This window comes from Heliconius melpomene, chromosome 1 (genome assembly GCF_056956725.1).
Source record: "Heliconius melpomene rosina isolate 202511_hmr_F chromosome 1, ASM5695672v1, whole genome shotgun sequence".
In the NCBI taxonomy this organism is placed as follows: Eukaryota; Metazoa; Arthropoda; class Insecta; order Lepidoptera; family Nymphalidae; genus Heliconius; species Heliconius melpomene.
Window position 1 is genome coordinate 11,790,192 of NC_140389.1, and position 23,075 is coordinate 11,813,266.

Below are 23,075 nucleotides of genomic sequence, written 5' to 3' on the forward strand. Positions count from 1 at the left end.
GGCTGCGGCGGCCGCGGCGGCGCCCGGGCGGGCCGGCCTGCGGGCGCGCGGCCAGTAGTGCGGACAGCCATGTCGGGCCCGGCGCGTGCGCGCCTTCTCGCGACGCACCTCGTGCCCGTTGCTCTTCTATTGCTGACCTGGATCCCTTCACCTGGTACTGCAGTAAGTACTTTACTTAAGCGCATATATTCGTTGCATCGGCCAAAAGACTTCAACGAGTTCGAATTCGTCAAAACATGTACTCGTAGGTTATACTACCCGGTATGCTAGCACTACCGAATTTCAAAACCGAAGTTGTTTTCATGTTGGTTGTTAGAGTAAAAAAGGCATATAAGGAAATATAAGATAAATTATATCCTCTGAGAGACTTTCTTTCCACATAATCAAATTGTATGTGAGCTTATTTTAAAATAAATGAAAATGAACTTTTTCTTTAATTTTGTGTTCTACTACCTTGTACAAACTGTATTCACCAGGATTTGACCGTATCTTAGAATATTATCACATTTAGGCAGCTTACTAATAAGATGATACTTAACTTTTGTCTTAATTGAAGTTGTGAGATATTTATTATCCATTTCTAATGAACCTTTACAATCTACGAAATATAATTTGCAGATGCTTCTCTAGCTTCTTCTCTAACTAAATAATGTGATCCTGAATCAGTAAATTACCTGTATCAATCGAGACATATAGTACGCTTAGATCATAGTAGTATAAAACTAATAGTATAAAATATTTATGTTATTAAATACTTATGAAGATATTGAAACTGTTTTTCAAAGTCAAAACACTAATACTACTAATAGATACATGGTAATAAAAGTATATAAAAACGCTTTTTCCTATGAAGTAGAGTAGCGTCATCTATGTCTGTTTTTGTATTTGTTTATAAGATGCCTTCTAAGCAGTCAATAACATCTAGAAAAGAAATACCGTACTTTTATATATCTTAGCTAGTGTTGATTAATTTTGAATACTGAAAGTCCAAATTGGAGGTCATAGTTGCAAATTGGCAGTGTCTGATTGTTAATAATGGTTGTGGGGTCGATTGGCTTCACTAACTACTATTCAAATTCTTATATTCAAATTATTTTAATTTCCCTGATCTGACAAGATAATCACTACAGCGCTAAATTCCGCCGGTCAAAACGTAATGTCCTGAACGATCCCGAATTACAATAGAAGGCGGAGAACGGACGGATATCGATACTAGATTCGCTCTATTTATCCTCATATGCAGAAAAGTCTTTACAACTTGACAATTATCGATAATATTTTAGTGAGTGACATTTCTCTAATGATTAATCTAGCATTACTTTGTTTTTGTAGTTTCATATTAAATGTATCAATCCGTGAACAGTCTAAGCTGAGTTTTGCATTTGTGCACTTATTAATAAAAAACTTTATTTAAAAAATATATTTATAAGTTTAAAGGCATTCGCACAAATGGAAACCCAGCACTATAGTAAGGGAGACCGAGGGATTTTGAAACAAAGTTAAAACAGTTGCCTGTAAAGTCAAGCTATTGCTACAGCGACCTTACTACACCATCAAATTACTTAGGCTGTTTGTTTTACTTGGCAACGACTTCAAAATTATAAAATCTTTGTAAAATTATATATTTTAATTATAAAATTTTAATATTTTCTATTCGAAAGCCGTATTATAATAAATATTTTTAAACGATGCGTCACTTAAAGATCGATCGACATAACTCACCTTAGAAGCCGTCAATTGATCAGGTGAGAGAGCCCCCTCGTTTTCTAGGGTGGTAAAAAAGCTAAAAGACCATTACACGACGAATAATAATAATGAAGACATTAACATGTTAATGGACAGCCTCTTAATGGAAGGGATGTATTATATATGTTAAACAAATATATATACTGCTTTGGACTTTTATTTCGTTTAGGTTTGTAACCAGCTGGATTCAAAATTTCAACTTTATAGGAAATCTGATAGTCGGATAGGATTTCTTACCTATGTTTATCGGTATGAAAATAAACGAAACTTTAGGCTTTGAAAAGATTTAAGCACATTTAATTCAAATACTGCGATGTCGCGTTATATTTATAGTTTTGTTTTTTTAGTAAGTTTACTTTTACCATACATTCTGTAAGGTCTAAAAGCCCTATAAATTGTTTTAAAATGTTATCATAATAGCAACTTACTTTCATTCATTCTTATTGTGTTTAAAGTGTTATTCGGAAAGAAAAATACTTATTTAGAAAACGTATAAAAATTTGAACGTAGCGGGATTCGGGCCCGCAAGAGGTTGGACGGTTACCAAGAGGCGCCTCTTCGAGGGAGGCAGATTCAATTTTCTGTTCATTTTGCAGTGATGATGGGGTGGGAATGATAGGGTGTTAATTAAATATCATCATCATCACTGCAAAATAAAAATAAAATAATATATTGCTGTTGATTATTTCAGTATCTGATAGGTTGAGTTATAATTAACGTTCTTAAATAAAATAAAAAATGAACCTCAGTGATGACATCGATGTTTTGTTGTGTACAGATAGCCTCTGTGACTATCTTATCGAAACGTTGTAACGAGTCAACAATTAGAACTTTGACGAATTAAACTATCGTCAGAGGCTAAAGGCACATTGAGTCCCAGTTATCAAATATTTTGTACTATAGTGGGTATACTAACTGTCTTGACCTTTGTAAATAATAACTTAATATGTAATATGCAAATTATTATTATTATTTTGTATTTTCTGACACTTTCTGATTAACCAGAAAAAAATAAAAACTGTAAAAAATTGTCCGACAGTATAGTAGTAGTAGTAGTAGTAGTGTATTAACTATTTAGTAGTCTATCTACCAATATAGGCTTAACTTAATATTGTAGATTGATAAACCTAAATTTAATACGAGCAGATGTGATGACACAAAAAGAAAATGGCCTTTTTTAATCTACTTCTATTTTGAACTAAAGACTATATTTTGGTCGTATTATTGTGCGAAAATAGACAATAAAAATATATTTGTCTCTTATATTTAGATACATACTTACATGTATGTGACACGTCAACATATAATATGTAGAGCCACAAGACAATAGATGATAACTTCACAATGTTCGTCGTCTCAGATAAGTTTCTTATTATTTTCATTCAACTCCAGTTGTTTTCTAGAATTCAATATTAACAAAGAAAATAAAATAAGGTAAAATATGAATAAACTGAAGGACAAGATATGACTCGCACAATGTGCCTTTCCTTTAAAAAAAATATTATTGATGACTCTTACTTCTTTTAATTCATAAGATATTACCGGCATTACCAGCAGACTACGCAGACTTGATCGTATAAAATCAACTATTTAGAAACATATAAATAACATAACGAGACTCGAATCAACACCTATCGAAAGCTTCTAAAGAATGGGAGATCTGGGATGTGTGTAAATTACCAAAAATTATAGAATAAATTACGAACGCCATAAAATAAGATAAAAAATTATGTTTTTTTTATTGTCAGTATTTAATTTAAGCAATAATATTTTCTTATAATAAAAATATAGCTCATCAAATACAACATGTTTATTAGCTGTAAATGTGATATTATAGGTATTTTAGATATATAGGTTAAGATATATATACAGAGATAATTTTTATTTAAATAAAACGAACACATTGTTTAGATATAACACATATCTTAAAAAATATAAAAAGCTCCTCTTAAATTTGACAATCTGTTGTTACCGTAACCTTTGCTCTTTTATCGTTTAAGTCTCATATAGACCGCCAACTGGCAACGCAATTATCACTCCGCAGCCTCGTGACCTAAAAAAATATTTATTATAAAAATATTCATACTGATAATTATCTTTGCTGCTCAAAGCACCAGCTCGCTCTACAACAGTAAAAAGATATCAATTTAATAAGGATATACACTACCGGCAATCTATGTATATAATTTAGGTATTCCCTACAATACCTGCAAAGTATAAAATAAATAATATTTCATACGATACCTACACGTTTTAGGTATTCTATACATTGCCGAGGTAATAATATATAGAATACCGAATTATACAGATTGCCGGTAACATATAAAAAAATTAATCACATAATAAATGAATCGATGAAATTAATATTGATATAATTAAACAGTTTGAAGTAACATTAATACATTTTGGAACAGTACTTTTTACGAAGCTTTGGTTTACATTAAGCTTTTATTTAAAAGTATAGAGTATATCATTCCTGATTTATTATATTTAAAGTCTCTATTTTTGTGTACAAAATAATATTATATTCATAGTAAAATTTTACTTTTAGTGGCATAAATTCCTTATAATAGGTATAGGAGTAAGATAAATATTATAATTAGATTACTTTAATATTATACTTCTTGAGGCGAAAGTTGTCCAGTGTTACTGCAGTTGTCTTATGCTACAAATATTTCATTAAATGTAAAAAATATTTCACTTGTCGTAAGGATTTCATATCGCTTAACTAAAACATACGTTACTACAGTTGAAGTAATAGCTTAAGTTCAATTTTACAAGTATTATAAAGCTCTCTATATGTAGGTGATACAAGTATTACATCCAGTTCAAAAATTCTAAAAAGAATGCAGAAATCTTAAAATTACTTAATTTTCACTGATATTTATTTCACACAATACAGCTTTTACTATATCCAACGGAAAAAAGTTTTTCAATTGAACCTTTAAATTTCTTGAATGATCTTGTTGGTGTAATAAAGTAGGTGTATTTAATAATAATATGCATTCTTATTAATAATAGCGCCAGTTATTAGTTTATTAGTTGACATCTAGCATTTGATTCACAACAGAGCAAATTACTTTTTTTTTATACAATTACAACAAAACAAATACAATGTATAATATAAAGCTAATTGTATATCACTAACGAGTTATACTTTGAAATAATATCCCAAATATTTACGTAAATTATGTCCGATAATTGACCGATATTGAATTGTTTAGCTTTAACATGTTACATTCATTACCCTTATCTTTAATATAATTAAACTAATTCTTCGTTTTATTCTTTATCGTCTACTGATAACCTCTCATGATTTCGGATGTGACGCGTTTGATAAATAAAACATTTATATATATATATATATATATATATATATATATCATTAAAGTAGTCTAACCTATTTTTAAGCATCCTTGAAATGAGATCAAATATTAATATTTTTATTTATTAAATAGAAAAACAAATTGTTAGAAAAGGAAACCCCGAAAATGTACAACGTTTTAGACAAAAATAAAAACATTTTATTGATGACAAAAAACTAAAAGACAATAAATACCTTTGGTTAATGATAAATATATTTGGTTCGAAAACTTAAATATGTTAATATCTAACATAAAATCTATGTCCATCGAAAAATTATAAAAAATTATAAAATGGGTCAAAATCAACTTCCATTCACAGAGCTTTCGTAACGAGGTCGCGGTATGAACAGCAGGATCTCTTATCAAACGGACGGGAAACTGTTATCAACTTGTCGTTAGATATATAATACAATTTTTGCAATAATTGCCGAAATAATGATATTGTAACTCCCACGATGCCATATATCACGCGTATTGTCATGACCCCAAGATTATTTTTTTTAAATTGAGTTCAAACTATCTAAATAAGTATGTATAATATTTATATTTATTACTTATACATTAACCTATTTATTAGTTACGATTAATGGGGTCCGTTTATAGTTATTAATTTTATGTGGATATAATTCTCTCAACGTTTGTATTTAATTGGGTTTCCATTTTTAAAAACCTATGAAAAAATATATCTGTGTTATCTGTGTTTTAAGAAAAAAAACCCATTACATAAATAATGAAATATTACAGTAAGCTATATTTTTATAGACTTGTTATTAAGTTACATTGTAAACAATACGTAGTGTGATTGTAGTTTATTCCGGGGTGAGTCGTCCTGTCAATAGTCGGTCGCAATTCATTAGTCGATGTTTTATCGCCATGACGTAGAAACACAGAACATTGACCCAAGAGGAAGTATTCGTCTTCCTCAATTTTTAATATCGTTGATATACATTTTCAAACATAGTATTTTATATATATAGATGATACAGTAACTATAGATGACATCAATAAAGCATATAATCCTAGGAAAACCTTAAGTTTGTTAGATACAGTTATTTAATAATAGTGTATGGCGTTCAGTTCCGCCACTAAATACGCAATGCCTCAAAAATTCGGCGAAAATGGGGAATTCTTAACTCCTGGTTCCCTCTGCTCTGTGCGGGATTCAGCGTGAAACTGAAAAAAAAACTGTATAATTAACCTAGTCTTTACTTATAATCTTGTAGAAATTAAAATAAATTTTTTGATAATTTAAAAAGATATATTATTTAAAGTAAACTCTTTGAACTGATACAACGACTGAAAAGCTTGTAAGCTTTACCACAGTGAATAGTGAGTGTAGAATTTTTGTCTCTAACTTATACAAATTATATTTAGTGATTTAAACTGAAACTAACTAGGACTCAAAATATTTATAAATAAATAAGAATCATCAGGAGGACGAGAATTTATTGGTACCTATATTTTTATTATATTTAAAATATATGTATTGATAAAAATATATATGACCATGCTTATCTGTCACGATGATTTATTTAAATATACATAAATATAGCTAATTTTTGCACCTAAGAATTCATTTGAGTTTAACTTACTTAAAACTATAATAATTGCATAGCAATGCGTTACTCATGGGTTGATTTTATGACTACGTACATTGCTCTGAAAATTATTGCTAACTTCCAGTAAAAGAAAATAGGTCAACAGTTTCAGTGTGGTAACAAAAGCCAGTTGAACATACTGCCATATTCCTGATCTAACTTTAGCGTATACGAGTAGTCACTAACAGTACATAAAATAATAAATAGATGATTTAATTATTGTTTTTATAAAGACTTAGGTAAAGTAAGCATTCGGTTCATATTTGATAATTTATATTATGTCTGTCTATGTTAAAAGTTTAAATGCTGCACTTAAATTCCTTTCTCGTAAGAATTCCAGGATGAAAAGTGTTCTTTCATACTCTCCTCTATAGGAAAGTGAAAATCCCACAAAAATCGGTTCAGCTTTTCCAGAAACCCTTCAGCTTTCCTTAGCCCGGACAAACAGACAGACAAAAATTTAAAAATGTTTACACTTAAAAAATAGTTTTTTTTTAAGGATAAATAGCGACTTCAATTATATTTAGGTATATGTATATATTATGTATAGATTAAAATTGTCCACTATACTGAAAATATTTTTAGGTAAGACATTTTATTAATTTTGCATTGGACGCATTTAATTATTTCTTATAGTTTATTTGGACCACTACATCATCATTCTGCATCAGGTGTGGAAGTCTTCAAAATCAAATGTAGGTAATAGCTACACAAAAAATAAATTTCATTCAAATCGACTCATTAATTTAGAAGATGTACGTGAACACACACAAACAGATAAACAGACAGACAAAAAAATTAAAAGTCATTATAGATTTATGTTCCATTCGTCATTTTAAGTCGCCCCTTTATTCTCAAATATATTCAATGTATATAAGAAGATAAAAAAACAATCAACTTTCATTTTATATTATTATTTCCTTTATATTATTAAATTAAGTGGTTTACTATATGAAATAATTCTATAAATATTACTTATTATATAATATTTAAACTATACTATATTTATTGTTCATTTATAAAGGTAATTTTATGATAAAGAAATAACGACCGAGGTGTACTAGAAGAACGTTTACGATTTGTCGGGGTCACCAGATACCGGCAAAAAGCTCGTAAAACCCACAACGTTCCATTTTCTCAACTTCCAACATTATTAATTATATATTTTTTTTTAATTATTTACTATTTTTAACTACTTACTAAGAAAATTTATGTATTAATATAATACAATGTATGTCATAGGTCTATAATTGTTTAATAATATAAAATATTTGAGTCATTTGAGTGATTTTCATTGAAAAAGCTATAAACATTGCTATGAACTTAACATTTTCTTAATGCGTAAATAGAAACAAAAAATGAAGTATGTAAAAATGAAGTTAATACGAGTACACGCGTACATTTGGTGCGGCCATTATCCAAGCCGCGGAGGTTTTGCAGGACGCGGGGTCGCAGGACGGACGTTGCGGGATGTGCGAATGGCCGTTATCGCTCGGGACACTGCAATGATTGTTTATCCAGTCCGTTCCTTGAATTGCAATAATGACTCACTCGTTCTATAATCGACGGCCGCTGTAATACCTATCGGTGGTGCCGTCATCTGTTGCTAACAATACTTTTCTGATTGTAATTACAATTACGAGAGGACAAAAAACAGATGGTTACTTATACAGAATATATAATGATAAGTGATGGTTATAATATTAACACTAAAATCTTGGACCTTAATACTAATAGTTAGTGGGGAAAAAAATGTATTTCAATTTTTGGAAAGCTATATACGTGTTTCAAAATGTTTTGTTTAAATCTATTTGAAAGCTTCGAAAATGAGTCACATCTTGCCGTTTTTTTAAAACTAATTGTAGGTAGGTACTAGGTAGGCTAAAAAAAGGCTGAAAAAAAGTGAATTTAAAGAAAATAAAGTTATTAGAAAAAACCGACGACTGGTAAAACTAAAAATATTCACAAACTTAAACAAAAACTAAATTGTAGAAAATTATATTTTAATTATACTTATCCTTTAAAGAATAATTTAATTATTAGAGCAGCTTCACGCTGTATCCAGCACACAGCAGGGCAGATTTGAAAGATTGAAATATAGATGAAAAAAGGCTCTAATCACGTCAGATGGACGTAAAAAAAACCTAATAAATAATAAAAACCAGCATTACTGTGTTCATGCTATAACAAAGTTCTACAGTAATCTAAGTTGTAGAGGTTATGTTATAGTAATATCAACAAAATATATAATATAAAAAAAGATAAAAAAACAACCAGTAATATTTCCTATCTCATTAAATATATAAATACAAATTTAAAAAGTTAAAAACATGACTTAAATAAAATTCAAAATCTCTACAATCGTATTATTATCTATGCTTATATGCTTATATTTTATTAGTCATGCCTGATTTATACTGATCGAGCACATTCTCTAAAATCAAATAGCTGCATCGTATTGCAAGACTTAGATACGCGAAGTAATAATTATATAATCCAGAGATTTCAAGAGAATAGTAAGAAAATGATCAGTTAAAATGAACAATTAGGATTTCTATAAATGCAATAATTTTTAATAGTAGGTATATATTGTAAGAAAAATATGTGTTTATATTAAGACTATCGGCCCACCCGCGGCTTCGTCTGCGTGAACTACGTTATTATTAATTTCTGTCACCATGAGTACCTACGTCCTATAAGTGACGTCCATGCAAAATTTGTGACTCCTAGCATTTGTAGTAACGAAGTTTCATACAAACTTTCAACCCCAAAAACAACCCCTCAGAAGTCGTATATTGCAAATTCCCGTCTTAGCGAGCACATACGTCAAAATTTGAGATTCCTAGCACATGTAGTTTCTGAGATTTCGTGATGAGTGAGTGACCTTTCGATTTTATATATTAAGATAAATAATTTCAAATCCTATTTTATAATTATATAAACAATTTTGCTATGTGCCTGTTAATTGTTAAATATTATCAAAGTTTAAGTAACAAAGTGTAAAGTGTACATAGGTAGGTACATTCTTCACTTTGCACGTTTGCTGCTTTTTTAAAACTGGACATTAATGTTGTTAGCCCTAATAGTCGTTACTGTGACACTGGTTGGGGAGGGTTTCATACAAAATGAGTGAAATATGTCCTAAATATGAAATAAGTTTGTAAACTTTTATATTACACCTACAATTCTGAAGTTGCTACGAAGGCCTCAGTAGGCGAATTCAACTCGAACTTAACAGGTTTTTATTCTATAGGTCTAAGAGTAACTTTGTTAAAATAAAACAAATTTTATTTTACTGTATTTTCGTACTCTAACAATGTTAAATTACATGTTGCTATTGTTTTAATTAAGTGATCATTCCTCTTTATTATTATAGACACATAAATTTAGTTTGTGTAAAAGTCAAGCAAACAAGTATTTAAATTTATTACCACGATTTGCGCCATCTAGATCGAGTACATAATATAATTTACCATCATTTTGCATCTATTTAGTTATATGTTAGGGTAATATTAATACATCACTACCCTACTATTACATGGCAGAGAGAACCAAGTACTAACATACAATAAAACCCCCTTTTTTGCCCGAATTTGATATATCCATTGCGATGTTGAGTGGCGGAAACGATGCCGCTCTTTGTATTTCGAGAGCGGAGAAATAAATCGTTGCCCCGAGTGGAATCGAATACATAACCATCGCGCTTAGTCTGTCGTTGTCCCACTGCGCCACGATGGCCTCAGCATTTTAATTTTTTTGATTACTACCTAATTTGAAAACAAGAACTACTATAAAAGTTCTGTCAATCTTCATGTCTATCTTATTACGTCAGGATAATAAAATGATATAACATTTTAATGGAAATTTATGATCCGTCCACGTTTAATAAGTTGCATACTGATGTAGGCCAATAATCGTAGGTACATAGTTTATATCAAATTGTCATAATGTAAATTTAGCAACTTATTTTTAGAAATAGAATAAATTGACGTTTAAACATGTATTGTGTTCGGTACTTTTTTTCAATTTCGCCTACTTACAGTTGAAATATTTTTTTTTGCCACTCGAAACCGCAAACGTTAGTAGCCGCCTGCTTGAAAATACATTTTTACGAATAACTCTGAAATAGTTTTTAACTTAAAAATAATAGCCTTTTTTATGGTGAAGGATAGACCATTATCATTCTAAGCATTTTCATACATCATTAAATAATATGGTACCACTAAGGTACCATTAAGAAAATAAGTAAATTATATAAATTTGTGGTAATATAAAATAGGAAGTACAATGATCTCATATTGATTGTGGCAAGTAGCAGTTCTTGTTGATAAGGCACCTTTCCTTGAGTATTAAATACGGTTATATGTTCCTAATAGTAAAAAACCCAAAAAATCTCAGAAATATAAGATATTTCATTTTTGAATATATTCATGGATTTTCAACTTTTAAAAAATCTTTTATTTGACTCGCAATGCTTGTCAGATTATTTAAGTCAAATCTGCACGATGGTGTCGTACGGTCAACGAGTTGTGGCCGCCTTGAAGTTAGATTACTGTTAACTGAAGTAAGTTAGATTACTGTAGATGGCTGATTATTTTCTTCCAGAGCATGCACAAAAGCGTACAATATGCAAAAGTTCTATTTAAAATCTTGCCCATCTTGATCCGGGGCCAGGGGCCCCAGGGGGAGCGTGGAATCCCCTCCTCACAGGCCAGTACGGGCGGAATACCTCCTTATTTGTCCACTGGACAGAATTTCCTGGTGCGGTCTTCTGAGTTCGGGTGAGCTGGCTTTGGTCCACTCGTCATCGCCGTCTTCTTTTTCGATTGTAGAGATGTTGAGTAGTTCCTTGGCAGATGACAGTCAGGCTAATTCTATGCCCCCGTTTGACACAATTTCACTGCTTCCATAGTCTTTTTCATTTATATCTACCCTCTTTTACACAAGTACGCTGACAATAGTATATAAATAATGATACATTGTTCTACATTCAGGTCGTGTGCAATCAGACTAGATGTAACTGCGATGGGTTGCAAGGCGATCGCGGTGACCCGGGACCACCAGGAATACAAGGTCAACAGGGTGACTACGGCGAAGAAGGTCCTGAAGGTCGTATTGGTTTACCCGGTGAATCTGGTGATTCGGGTCAACAAGGTGATTACGGGGACAAAGGAGAACGGGTATGTACCCTTAATAGTAGAAGTATAACATAATTATAATGTAATTATTTTTATGTATGGCAATTGATTAATGAGCAACTGAATTTTAGGGTTTAGTTGGACCTTATGGAAGAAGGGGTGATACTGGACCTCAGGTAAGACTGAAATAATTTAATATTCGTAATTTTATATAAATATTAGGTTGCCGATTTGCTAGCTCACTGGTGGAAGCCAATAATTGTGATCTTGGTACCACATACCCAACTCTAAAATCAAAGAAAAAGTCCCAAAATTTGAAAAAGTCCTAAGATTTTAATGAGTGCATACTTTAATTTATAAAATTTTATAAGTTATACTTCCCGTTGACCTACAATTATGAAATTGGTGAACCCTCGGTCGCATTCGACGCTCCTGAAATGCTCTATGATATCATGAAATTACTTTACTTTACTTTTACGACTTTACTAATTATCAGTAAGATACATAATTATATAATTATAATATTACTAAAGATTCGATTTTAATTGATTTAGGGACCATATGGCCTAGAAGGTGTAGTAGGTTTTGCCGGTTTAGATGGATGTAGTGGTATCGATGGCGTTATGGGGCCTCCTGGTCTTCAAGGATATCCTGGTGATAGAGGAGTTCCAGGACCTTTCGGAGAGAAAGGATTACAAGGTTTAGCTGGTGAAGGTGGTGTAAACTCCAGAGGGGCCAAAGGAGAGCAAGGAGACTATGGACGTCATGGATCCGCTGGACCAGCGGGACCAATAGGCTGGAGAGGAGACAGTGGGCTTCCAGGATTAGAAGGTGATCAGGTAGGAAAAGATAGCCTTTGAAACTAAACATTTTAATTAAAAATATATATATTAATAATCGTATTATAAAAAAATAGGGTCCTTTTGGATATAAAGGAGAAATAGGCTACAGAGGAGAACCTGGTGATGATGTTGTTGGCTCACCTGGGGAAAAAGGAGACCAAGGTGAAATCGGAGAACCCGGGAGACCTGCTCAAGTGATATTTGTGGATCAAGTTCAACAGAATGTTACTATTTTAGCAAAAGGAAATAGAGGTGAAAAAGGATTACGGGGATCACAAGGAGTCAAAGGAATTAAGGGAGACCTTGGTTCAACCGGTCATCCGGTAAATATATAAATTATTTGTTAAATATTTTTTTATCATATGAAAAAAACCGTTCTGATAGATTTTTATGTACATTAGTAAATACCTGGTATTGTACAGACTTTTTATATACATAATTATATTGTTTACTGCAGTACTATGTATATTTAATATATATATATATATATATTTTCTTAAAATATCTTTTCTTTTTTCTCAAAGGGTCCAAACGGTCTTAATGGCCCTCAAGGGTTTAAAGGTGAACAAGGGGAAGAAGGACCAAGAGGTAAACCTGGTCATCGTGGTCCCGAAGGACCTCCTGGTAGCAAAGGAGATAAAGGCTGGCCAGGATATGCTGGTCCAGATGGCGAGGATGGTCTACCAGGACCTCAAGGAGAAGATGGAAGAGCTGGAATGCCTGGTGAACAAGGATATATGGGGGAACCTGGAATATATGACGAAAGCTTAAGTGAACCACTTCTTCCAGGTTCCATGGGTCCTCAAGGGCCCGTAGGCATGCAGGGCCCAATGGGACCAAGAGGTGCAGATGGGTCAATTGGCACACCCGGTATAATGGGTCCCCTGGGTCTGCCAGGAGTCAAAGGTCTTCCAGGGAGATCTGGACCGCCAGGAATTTCACCTAAAGGTGAACCAGGAGGTGAAGGATTTAAAGGCTTACCTGGGCTTCGTGGGTTGACGGGAAATCCTGGTCGACTTGGAATAATAGGGCCAAAAGGCTTTAAAGGAGCAACTGTAATAGGTCCCGATGGTGAAGAAGGTATGCCTGGTTCAGATGGCATACCTGGTTTACGAGGTGACAGAGGAGACTTCGGATTTATGGGACCGCCTGGGTTTCCCGGCCGTGGTGTAACTGGTGCTGGTCCACCAGGTGAAGATGGTCCTCCTGGACGACCTGGAGTAACAGGTGATGTAGGAGTATCAGGTCGTCCCGGTTTACCAGGTTATAAAGGAGAACGAGGCGACAACTGTCCGTTTTGTCCTTCAGGTAATTATTTTGATTTAAAAAAACTATAAGATATTTCTATATTTAAAAGTACAGTACTTGTATTACATTGAATAAATTAAAAATAATTTCATTTTGTATCATTTTTATTTTTTTTTAGGTTTGCCTGGAGCAAAAGGGCAACGAGGAGATGATGGTTATCCCGGCTTAAAAGGTTATCCGGGATATGAAGGATTGCCTGGACAGCGCGGTCGCAAAGGACAAGCTGGCTCCCCAGGTTTTAACGGACCACCTGGTCCAAAAGGAAATAAGGGTCAAGCAGGAATGGCAGGTCCTCAAGGTCCAAAAGGACACAAGGGTCGGCTCAAACAACCACCGATGGCATTGATAATAGCGGATCCTGGACCACGTGGTGAACCAGGTAAGCAAAAATATCAATTAAAAGTAATATAAGTATACATTTTAATATTAAAAGACTTAAAATAAATGTTTGTATCATAATATTCTTAGGTTTTATGGGTAGCCCTGGCTTGCGCGGTGATCCTGGTTGGCCTGGACGTCCTGGAATGTATGGGTTGAAAGGTTTAAAAGGTTTAATAGGTGACGAAGGATATCCCGGTAGGCCTGGCTTTAACGGTACCCGAGGTAGAGACGGAGTGCCTGGCTGGCCAGGTGCCAATGCTGACATACCAATATCATTTCTCTTCGGACAAAAGGGTGAAAAAGGAGTAAAGTAAGTATTATTCTATATGAAACTATCTATATTGTTAAATATGCAAATATTTTAAAGTATGTTTTGAGACTGTCGTGGAGCAATGGCCTAAGTGTGTAACTGTGTTAATGTGTGGAGTGTGGGTCCAATTACTTGACCCTTTCTTTCCTCTCTTTTAGAAAAGAGTAGTCTTTTGAAGATACAGCGTGAAGCTAAAAAATAGAAAAAAATAAATATCGTGTTTTAACACAGTGTACTCGTATAATTACTATTTAAATTAAATTACTTTCAAAAAAATATTATTCATACCATTACTAATTAGAAGACTTCTTGTTGGTATTAATTTTCGTTATTTATATATTAATTATAACTAATTGCTGAAATAAACTGGACGTCACAAAATCAGGATGCCGCTTTATTTTGATCACTGTCACTTAGAGCAACTTTGTTGGATTAATCATTATATGTTATCTAAGAAGTAAAATTAAACTATCGATTACATGTTGTCTTTTATAGAGGAGAACGTGGTGAACCTGGAAATGATGGATTAAAAGGTGATGCTGGAGATTCACTAGATTTTGATATTAACGCGACGGGTGATAAAGGTGAAATGGGACCACTTGGGAATCGAGGTATATTATAAAAAACAAAAAAAACTTTTCCTGAACTAGTGCTACCTGTAAATGCTATCTGCCAAATTTTAGGTCAACCGGAAATACCCCATGAAATGAACATGAATACCCCATTTTATAAGAATACTTAAATACTTGCATAAATAAATTTACATAGTTTACGATATCCAAAAACGTCGTATCTTTTGTAGTACAATAATCATCATTATCTATATTTTGAGCTAACCTATTATTATACACAATTACGTTAACTATGCAATGATTATTCATTAGGTTTACCGGGAAAGAAAGGAAGCGCCGGTGAAATGGGTTACGATGGATTCCAAGGGATGCGAGGGGATATTGGTGACGTGGGCTTGTCGACGGCAGGCCCTATAGGAGCACGAGGATTCCCCGGCGATAAAGGAGAAACTGGCCCTTATGGAGAACCAGGAAGTATAGGAGTTCGAGGACTTCCAGGAATTTCTGCTGGAAAAGGAGTTAAAGGGTCGCGAGGAGATGTTGGCTTATCCATAGTAGAAGGTGAAAGAGGAATTGATGGAATAAAAGGAGAAATTGGGGATGACGGTGAGCCGGGATATCCTGGATCACCAGGTCGTTTCGGTATAATGGGTCCTAAAGGGGAAGCTGGTAATCCTGGAGATGTTGGCCCAGTGGGACCAACTGGTCCACAAGTAAGTTTTAATTGCTGGATCATATTTAATTGAAATATTACTTAATTATATTTACACATTTTTTGTTATTAATATTTTATTACCTACTCTTAAGGGTAGGCACTAAATTGAGTGTTAAATAAAAAATAGTTAATAAAAAATACTCTCTTTAAAGTAGAAGTAGAGTATAACCAGCTACATACTACAATACCTGTGAATACTGCAATAGAAATAAAATGTTGTTCAATATACATAAATATATATTTTGTTCTTTTAAGGGAAGAAAAGGATTATCGGGGATCCCAATACAAGGGGCTCGTGGAGTTTCTGGGCAGCCTGGAAGATCAGGTTTTCCCGGACCAATAGGTGAACCAGGTTTGCAAGGATATAACGGCTTCCAAGGTGATGTAGGACAAAAAGGAATGAAAGGAGAAGCAGGGATACCAGGAAAAAGAGGCTACATTGGAGATAAAGGTTATACCGGCGTAACAGGTTTTCCGGGCTTAATGGGAAGACCTGGTAAAGTTGGAGAAGTAGGCGATCAAGGAGAAGTAGGAAGTGCTGGATTTAGAGGTATACCTGGGAAAGTAGGAGCTACAGGAATTATAGGCCAAAAAGGTATACGTGGTGATATTGGTATACCAAGGGAAAATGGTTTGGACGGTTTGCCTGGATTGAAAGGCGAAATGGGAGATTCTGGCCCCATGGGAGTTCAGGGATTACCGGGTGATAATGCAATTAAAGGTATAAGAGGTGACGAGGGAGATCGCGGTTTTGATGGAAGAGATGGAAGACCTGGATTAATCGGAATCAAAGGTCTAAAAGGAGATGAAGGAGATCGTGGTATAGACATAAGTGGCACAGACGGTCTTAAAGGTGAACTAGGAGATCAAGGAATCATTGGGTTTTCTGGAATTAAAGGAGCTAAAGGCCAAAGTGGTGACTACGGTTATGAAGGATTTGTTGGGCAAATTGGGGACAAGGGAGTCCCTGGTCAACCTGGACGCCGTGGTATTCCTGGACGCTATGGGATTAAAGGTTCTTTAGGACTAAATGGAATTCCTGGAAAACCTGGACTTAGGGGTGACGTTGGAATTTACGGTGAATCTGGTAAAATAGGTGCGCCAGGTAGGCCTGGTGATTCTGGAATACCTGGTTTACAAGGCATTAGAGGCGATAAAGGTTCAAAAGGAAAACTAGGTGATATTGGCCCTAGTTCTTATTTACCTGCAACAAAAGGTGACATTGGTGATATAGGTATGGAGGGGTTACCTGGACTACCAGGTGACTACGGTGATATTGGAATTAATGGATTAAAAGGTGCCAAAGGAGAATTAGGTGATATTGGTTTTCAAGGAGATTATGGAGACGATGGACTTGAAGGACCAAAAGGTATGAGTGGGAACGTAGGTCCTCCTGGTCCACCAGGTCTTGATGGAATGTTTGCAAAACAAGGTGTAGCTGGAGAACATGGCATTGACGGTCTCCCAGGTTGGCCAGGGCCCATGGGTCAAAAAGGAGCACCTGGTCATTATGGAAACGATGGTCCTAAAGGAGCTCCGGGACAACCAGGACTAACATTCCAAGGTGCAAAAGGCTTTAAAGGAGACGACGGGTACGCGGGTCGGCGTGGTAATATGGGGATTCCAGGCGCTCGTGGAATGGAAGGCGCTCCTGGTTTTCCGGGACCTAGAGGTGAAACTGGAGAACCTGGTATGGCTATAAGCCCGCCTGGGCAACCTGGTGACCAAGGTTTGCCAGGATTTTATGGCTTAAAAGGTCTTAAAGGTGATACTGGTGAACCTGGCTTAAATGGCTATACAGGTAATTTAGGAGAAAAAGGTATGAAAGGAACAAGAGGCGACGATGGTGAAGAAGGTTTGATAGGATATCCAGGATTAAAAGGAATAAAAGGTGATAATGGTGACAGTATTTCATTTGCTGATATTCCTATTGGAGAACGAGGAGATATTGGCCCGGTCGGATTTAGCGGCCTAGATGGTCGTCCTGGCGAACCTGGTGATTTCGGGCCGAATGGAATACCTGGATTTAAAGGTGCCATTGGTGATATAGGCGATATAGGATTGGCTGGCTTTCAAGGACCGCGTGGACAAATTGGATTTCCAGGCATAAAAGGCATAATCGGTTTGGATGGTGCACGGGGTGGACCAGGACTTCCTGGATTGCCTGCACCACCACCTCCAATTCCAAAGTCAAGAGGCTTTTACTTCACCGTACATTCACAAACGAGGATGGTTCCTCAATGCCCATCTGGAACAACACCACTATGGGATGGATTTTCACTAATTCATATAGTTGCAAATGCAAAAGCACATGGTCAAGACTTAGGTAAGCATTATAATAACAAGCCTATATCAACATGTCTCTTCTAGACATTTAAAATAGTTAAAATAAAATTTAAACTTAAAATAACATTTTTCAATATATATTGCAATATATATCGAAAGTTATACTTTATGTATCTAGTATATAACGGGGTACGCAGACGATACGCAGTGTTAAGGCACCGCGTTTCCCACTTTCAATTCCTCGAATGGGACTCCCACCCACAAACATTGCGATAACAGCCAGACGCTGTGCAGTTGTGCAACAATAGCCTAAAAAACATTATTATATTCTGGAAAGATCTCTTAATATAAAGTACCATAGTTTAGGTTGTCTATAGAAAACATTAAAAAAACAAATACTTGTCTTAATATTGATTGGTTTCACTTGATTTTACATTCGTATAATATACAAGCGTTTTATATTTTTTTCAATATCGTGCATATTTATAAAATTATAAAGCCATATTCCGTAACTAAGAAATTAACAAATCCTAGACCAACTGAAATATGAAATGAAATAGCCTTTATTGCTGTTTCTTTCTTTACAATAAATATATAACATACCTTTTCTATAAATTAAATTGATTTTTGACTAAATTTTATTCATCGGCAACTAAGTAGATACTTGTGTTAAACAGCTTGTCTGTCGACAAAAGCCTCCTCTAAAGAGTTCCATGTTTTCCTGTCTTTTGCTAGACGGGTCTATACTGGACCAGCTATTTTTTTGGTGTCATCTTCCCATCTTTTTGGGTACCATTCGGTTACTAACCTAGACAAACTAGCCAGTTTATAATATATATATTTTTATAGGAGCGCCTGGAAGTTGCCTTCGAAGATTTTCAACAATGCCATTTATGTTCTGTAACATTAACAATGTGTGTGATTTTGCACAGCGAGAGGATTATAGTTTTTGGCTTTCTACACCGGAGCCCATGCCCATGGGAATGACACCAATAAAAGCTCGCGATGTAGGCTCATATATTTCAAGGTATATAAACATGCGTATAATATTTTTCTAGTGTTTATCAGGTTACCAGAATACATATGAAATTACCACCAAATTATTCAGACAAAAATTAACTATAAATATTTTTACAACAAAATATTCATTTGTATTTCCTGTAAGTTTCTAATTTTCTTATATGAATTTATTATGTTAAGATCATATAAATATTAACGTAGCGTATAATGACTAGAGTGTTTAAATGGATTCCAAGACAATGCATGGGTTCAAATTCGCCGTTAATGTAAAAAAATCGCATAAAATAAATTTAAAAAAAAATGCATAAATTTTGATAAAGATATACTTATTTTCTGTTCTTTATTTTTTTAAAGGTGTCAAGTATGCGAAACATCGACAAGAACAATAGCAATTCACAGTCAAAGCAATAGTGTGCCTAGTTGTCCAAATGGCTGGGACGAGCTGTGGATAGGCTACAGCTTCCTAATGGTAAGAAAACATTTGTTATGTACTTAATAAAAACATAGAAAGAATACTTAAAATAGGAAGGAGAATATTTTTTTTTGCAGTGAAAGATCAAATTAGTTTTATGAAAACCATAAGAAATAAAGAATCGGTTTTTAGTTCAATTAAGTTTAATCGATGCTGTACTAGGTACTTATGTCCTAAAAAGTCTATAATGAGATATAAATGTTTTTATAGCACACAGCCGGGGCAGACGCAGCAGGTCAAAGTTTAATATCACCTGGATCTTGTCTACGCGACTTTAGGACACGTCCGTTTATTGAATGTAATGGTCTCGGCCACTGTAATTTCTTCGCTACAGCAGTATCGTATTGGTTATCAACTATTGATGATAATAGAATGTTCCAAAAACCTGTTCAACAAACTCTAAAGTTCGATCAAGTATCTAAAGTTAGCAGGTAAGAACTTTTTATATTAACATTAATAACTATTTATACAGGCATATAATAATATGTAAACTTTAGGATGAAAGCGACAACAACAGTCGCTATCTTCTTACTTTCATTCATAGAATTTTAAATGTATAGTGAGTGTAACTATTATTCTAGTCGATTTTGCTTAGAAAATTATAATTTAAAATAGGTACCTATTTTTTTAAAAGCCTCATTAGAGACTTATTGAATCGACTCTGTCAATCAATCAGGCGGATGAATAATTAATCATCTTCAATTATAATGAAAAAAAAAAACTGTTTCATAATTTCATAGTATACTTTTATTATATAAGAGACAAAATTTTACATTTTTAAGTATAAATTATTATAAAAAAAATACATTTAAAAATATAAAAAATAATTTTCATAATTTTATTATTAATAACTTCGCTTTATATATAGGGGAATTGTGCTTAAGATGACATACTTTTTGTTTGAAGACAAATATTTCAAATAAATAAAGTCATCTAAGAACAGCATATTGCGTATACTATTGTATATTTCATAATCAACGAAATTATTTTAGTTTCAGAACAATCATCTTTCAAACATCATAAAAACAAACAAAAATCGCACTTAGGGCGACCAGTGTAAGACGACATATCTACAGGGTAAAATGACATACTTAGTATGTGGCATAAAAATATCATCATTATTTGTCGAGCATAGTTCACAAATAAATTATTTCTTCTTTGCTGGGGGGCTTTTAAACAGTATCAAGGTCAGATTCATACATGTTGCAAATTTTATGAGGTTGAATTCCGTTATCAGTCACATCCTTTTCTAAAAGGGAAATAAGCTTCGTCACTTGCGGCTATTGAATGCCCTTGCTCTAGCAGCCTTATCCATGTCTTCTTGTGACCAATATATATTCGTTTGTAATTACCAGGCATTTTGTAGGTAAAGCAAAAAAAATACATCGATTCTATTTATAAGGGTAAGATAGTATGTCATCTTATACTCACGTTTTGTATGTCATCTTACCCAATAGATATATGAATTTAATTTTAACCGTTGTGACAAAAGTTTATAGGTTAAGATGCGCTTTTAGCGTTAGTTGTGTCATATAATAATCGTATTATACATTTATAATTAGTTCAAATAGAAAATCTTTATCTTACATGTCTTTTCACCACCGAGCAAAAGCGAAAGAAAAATTTGTTGCAATTGAAAATAACGAAAACATGAATTACTTGCCCATCTGCATTTACTTTCAGCCATACTGAATTTAAGCACTAGCTGCATCTACAGACACTCCCTAAAACGTCACAAGATCGCACTTAGCGCTAATAGTTTCATCAATATTGGTAGTGTGTCATCTTATCATAGTATGCCATCTTGAGCACAATTCCCCTAAATGTTATTGTTTTTTGTATTAAGAATACAAAAAAAGAGACTATCTTGGTCTGTGTACTCTCTATAGAAACTCATAAGCTACTGAGTATTTAATTTTTTTTTCTTACTCATACATGCAAATGCGAAAATAAAAACCTTGTCACATAAAAGAATTTTGTCACATCCTTTTTGGAATTCGGTATAATCGAGTGTCAGAAACAATTTTTAATAATAAATACCTACCTAAGAATGATGATATTTCAACTAATATTGCTTATAAATGAAATTCTTTTTCAAATGTTTTGCCATTTAACATTTTAGATGCTCTGTATGTATGAGACGCCAGCCAGGTGCCCGATTTGTGTCCCAAGGTGGCATAGGCAGTGTAGAGGCGGTACCTAATGAAGCACGACGCAGGCCTCCTTTCAACAGACCAAGATATCGCCCAGGATTCTCGCGTAATCGTGGAAGGCGTCGCTTTACAAATAATATATAGATTTATTTTCAGTATCTAGCAAGCTAACATGCCATAAGTTCATGTAATTCTGAATATTGGTTAAACGTGTACTTAGTCAATAAACATACTTATTATAGAGATATTTATATACATACATTCAATATATTATGTAGGTACCATTAAATAGATAATTGATATAAATTGTATTGAGTGGCTATTTCATATTAGAGCCTAAATAAAATATTGATTAAAGAATAAGTTATACCTGCCAAATATATTTTAAGTACCGACAACAAAGTTAATGTTACGAAACTATGAAATCTTTTAAAGAAAATAAAGATAATAAATAAAAAAAATGTACCAACTGTTAAGTTTAATAATTATAATTTTTATATATAATGTAAAAATCTTTATTATAAATATATAAATATATTTATGATTATTTTCTTAAGCCATTTGGTAAAGCTGTATTGCAAACTGCAATTATACATACGTAGTTTTAATATTTCTTTACATGTTTGTAAATAATTTACACATATGTAGAAAACTTATTTTATATTTTATAGATAAAAAATTAAATTAATAACTAAAACATTGTATTTATTATTTTCCTAATCAACTATTTATTTTAACTTAAGTACTGAGTGTATTTCTCAGTTAATTATTTTATACGAAGCCTCCGTCGTTTCCAATTCCAAGTTAAGTTTATCAATGAAATCACTTGTGAGGGTTTCATAATACATTTTTCAAAAACATGTTAAACGCTGGTTAAGTGTGATACAGACTTACTGAACGATACAAATGTTCTTGAGAAAAAGCTGTTCTTAACAGACGAACAACAATTTTTGGTTTTATGTTTTCTTTTCCGAGACCACAAACGAAAACGAAACCGTTGTGTCGTGCCCGTTCGTCCGTCTGTTACAGTAAGTTTAGCCCAAAACTAGTGAACTGTACTGTATCGGACATGTGAATGATGTGAACGAGAGTCTGGCAGAGCAATATGACGGGGCTTGAAGAACAGGCCGTTGTAACTGACCTTGAAGAAAACTTTAGCTGTCTGGGAA

The 23,075-nt window shown here is 33.5% G+C and overlaps 1 protein-coding gene across 1 annotated transcript; it reads left to right on the plus strand.

The window, feature by feature from the left end:
• Positions 1–12: 12 nt before the first annotated feature.
• LOC146541441 (uncharacterized) lies at positions 13–22,603 on the plus strand. The gene is made up of 15 exons (XM_085185952.1): positions 13–162; positions 11,704–11,889; positions 11,979–12,023; positions 12,402–12,686; positions 12,764–13,012; positions 13,214–13,997; positions 14,116–14,376; positions 14,466–14,688; positions 15,184–15,299; positions 15,573–15,973; positions 16,231–18,301; positions 19,111–19,288; positions 19,636–19,750; positions 19,964–20,184; positions 21,876–22,603. Exons 1-15 carry the CDS (start codon positions 70–72, stop codon positions 22,048–22,050), a joined length of 5,403 nt encoding a protein of 1,800 aa, XP_085042078.1. The 5' UTR covers positions 13–69; the 3' UTR covers positions 22,051–22,603.
• Positions 22,604–23,075: the final 472 nt, after the last annotated feature.

Bases quoted from the DNA above. Each gene is read 5' to 3' on its own strand.
- LOC146541441 (XM_085185952.1), top strand. From the start codon at position 70: ATGTCGGGCCCGGCGCGTGCGCGCCTTCTCGCGACGCACCTCGTGCCC. The intron at 163-11,703 runs GTAAGTACTTTA...TTCTACATTCAG, and splicing joins TCCCTTCACCTGGTACTGCA to GTCGTGTGCAATCAGACTAG. The intron at 20,185-21,875 runs GTAAGAACTTTT...TTAACATTTTAG, and splicing joins CAAGTATCTAAAGTTAGCAG to ATGCTCTGTATGTATGAGAC.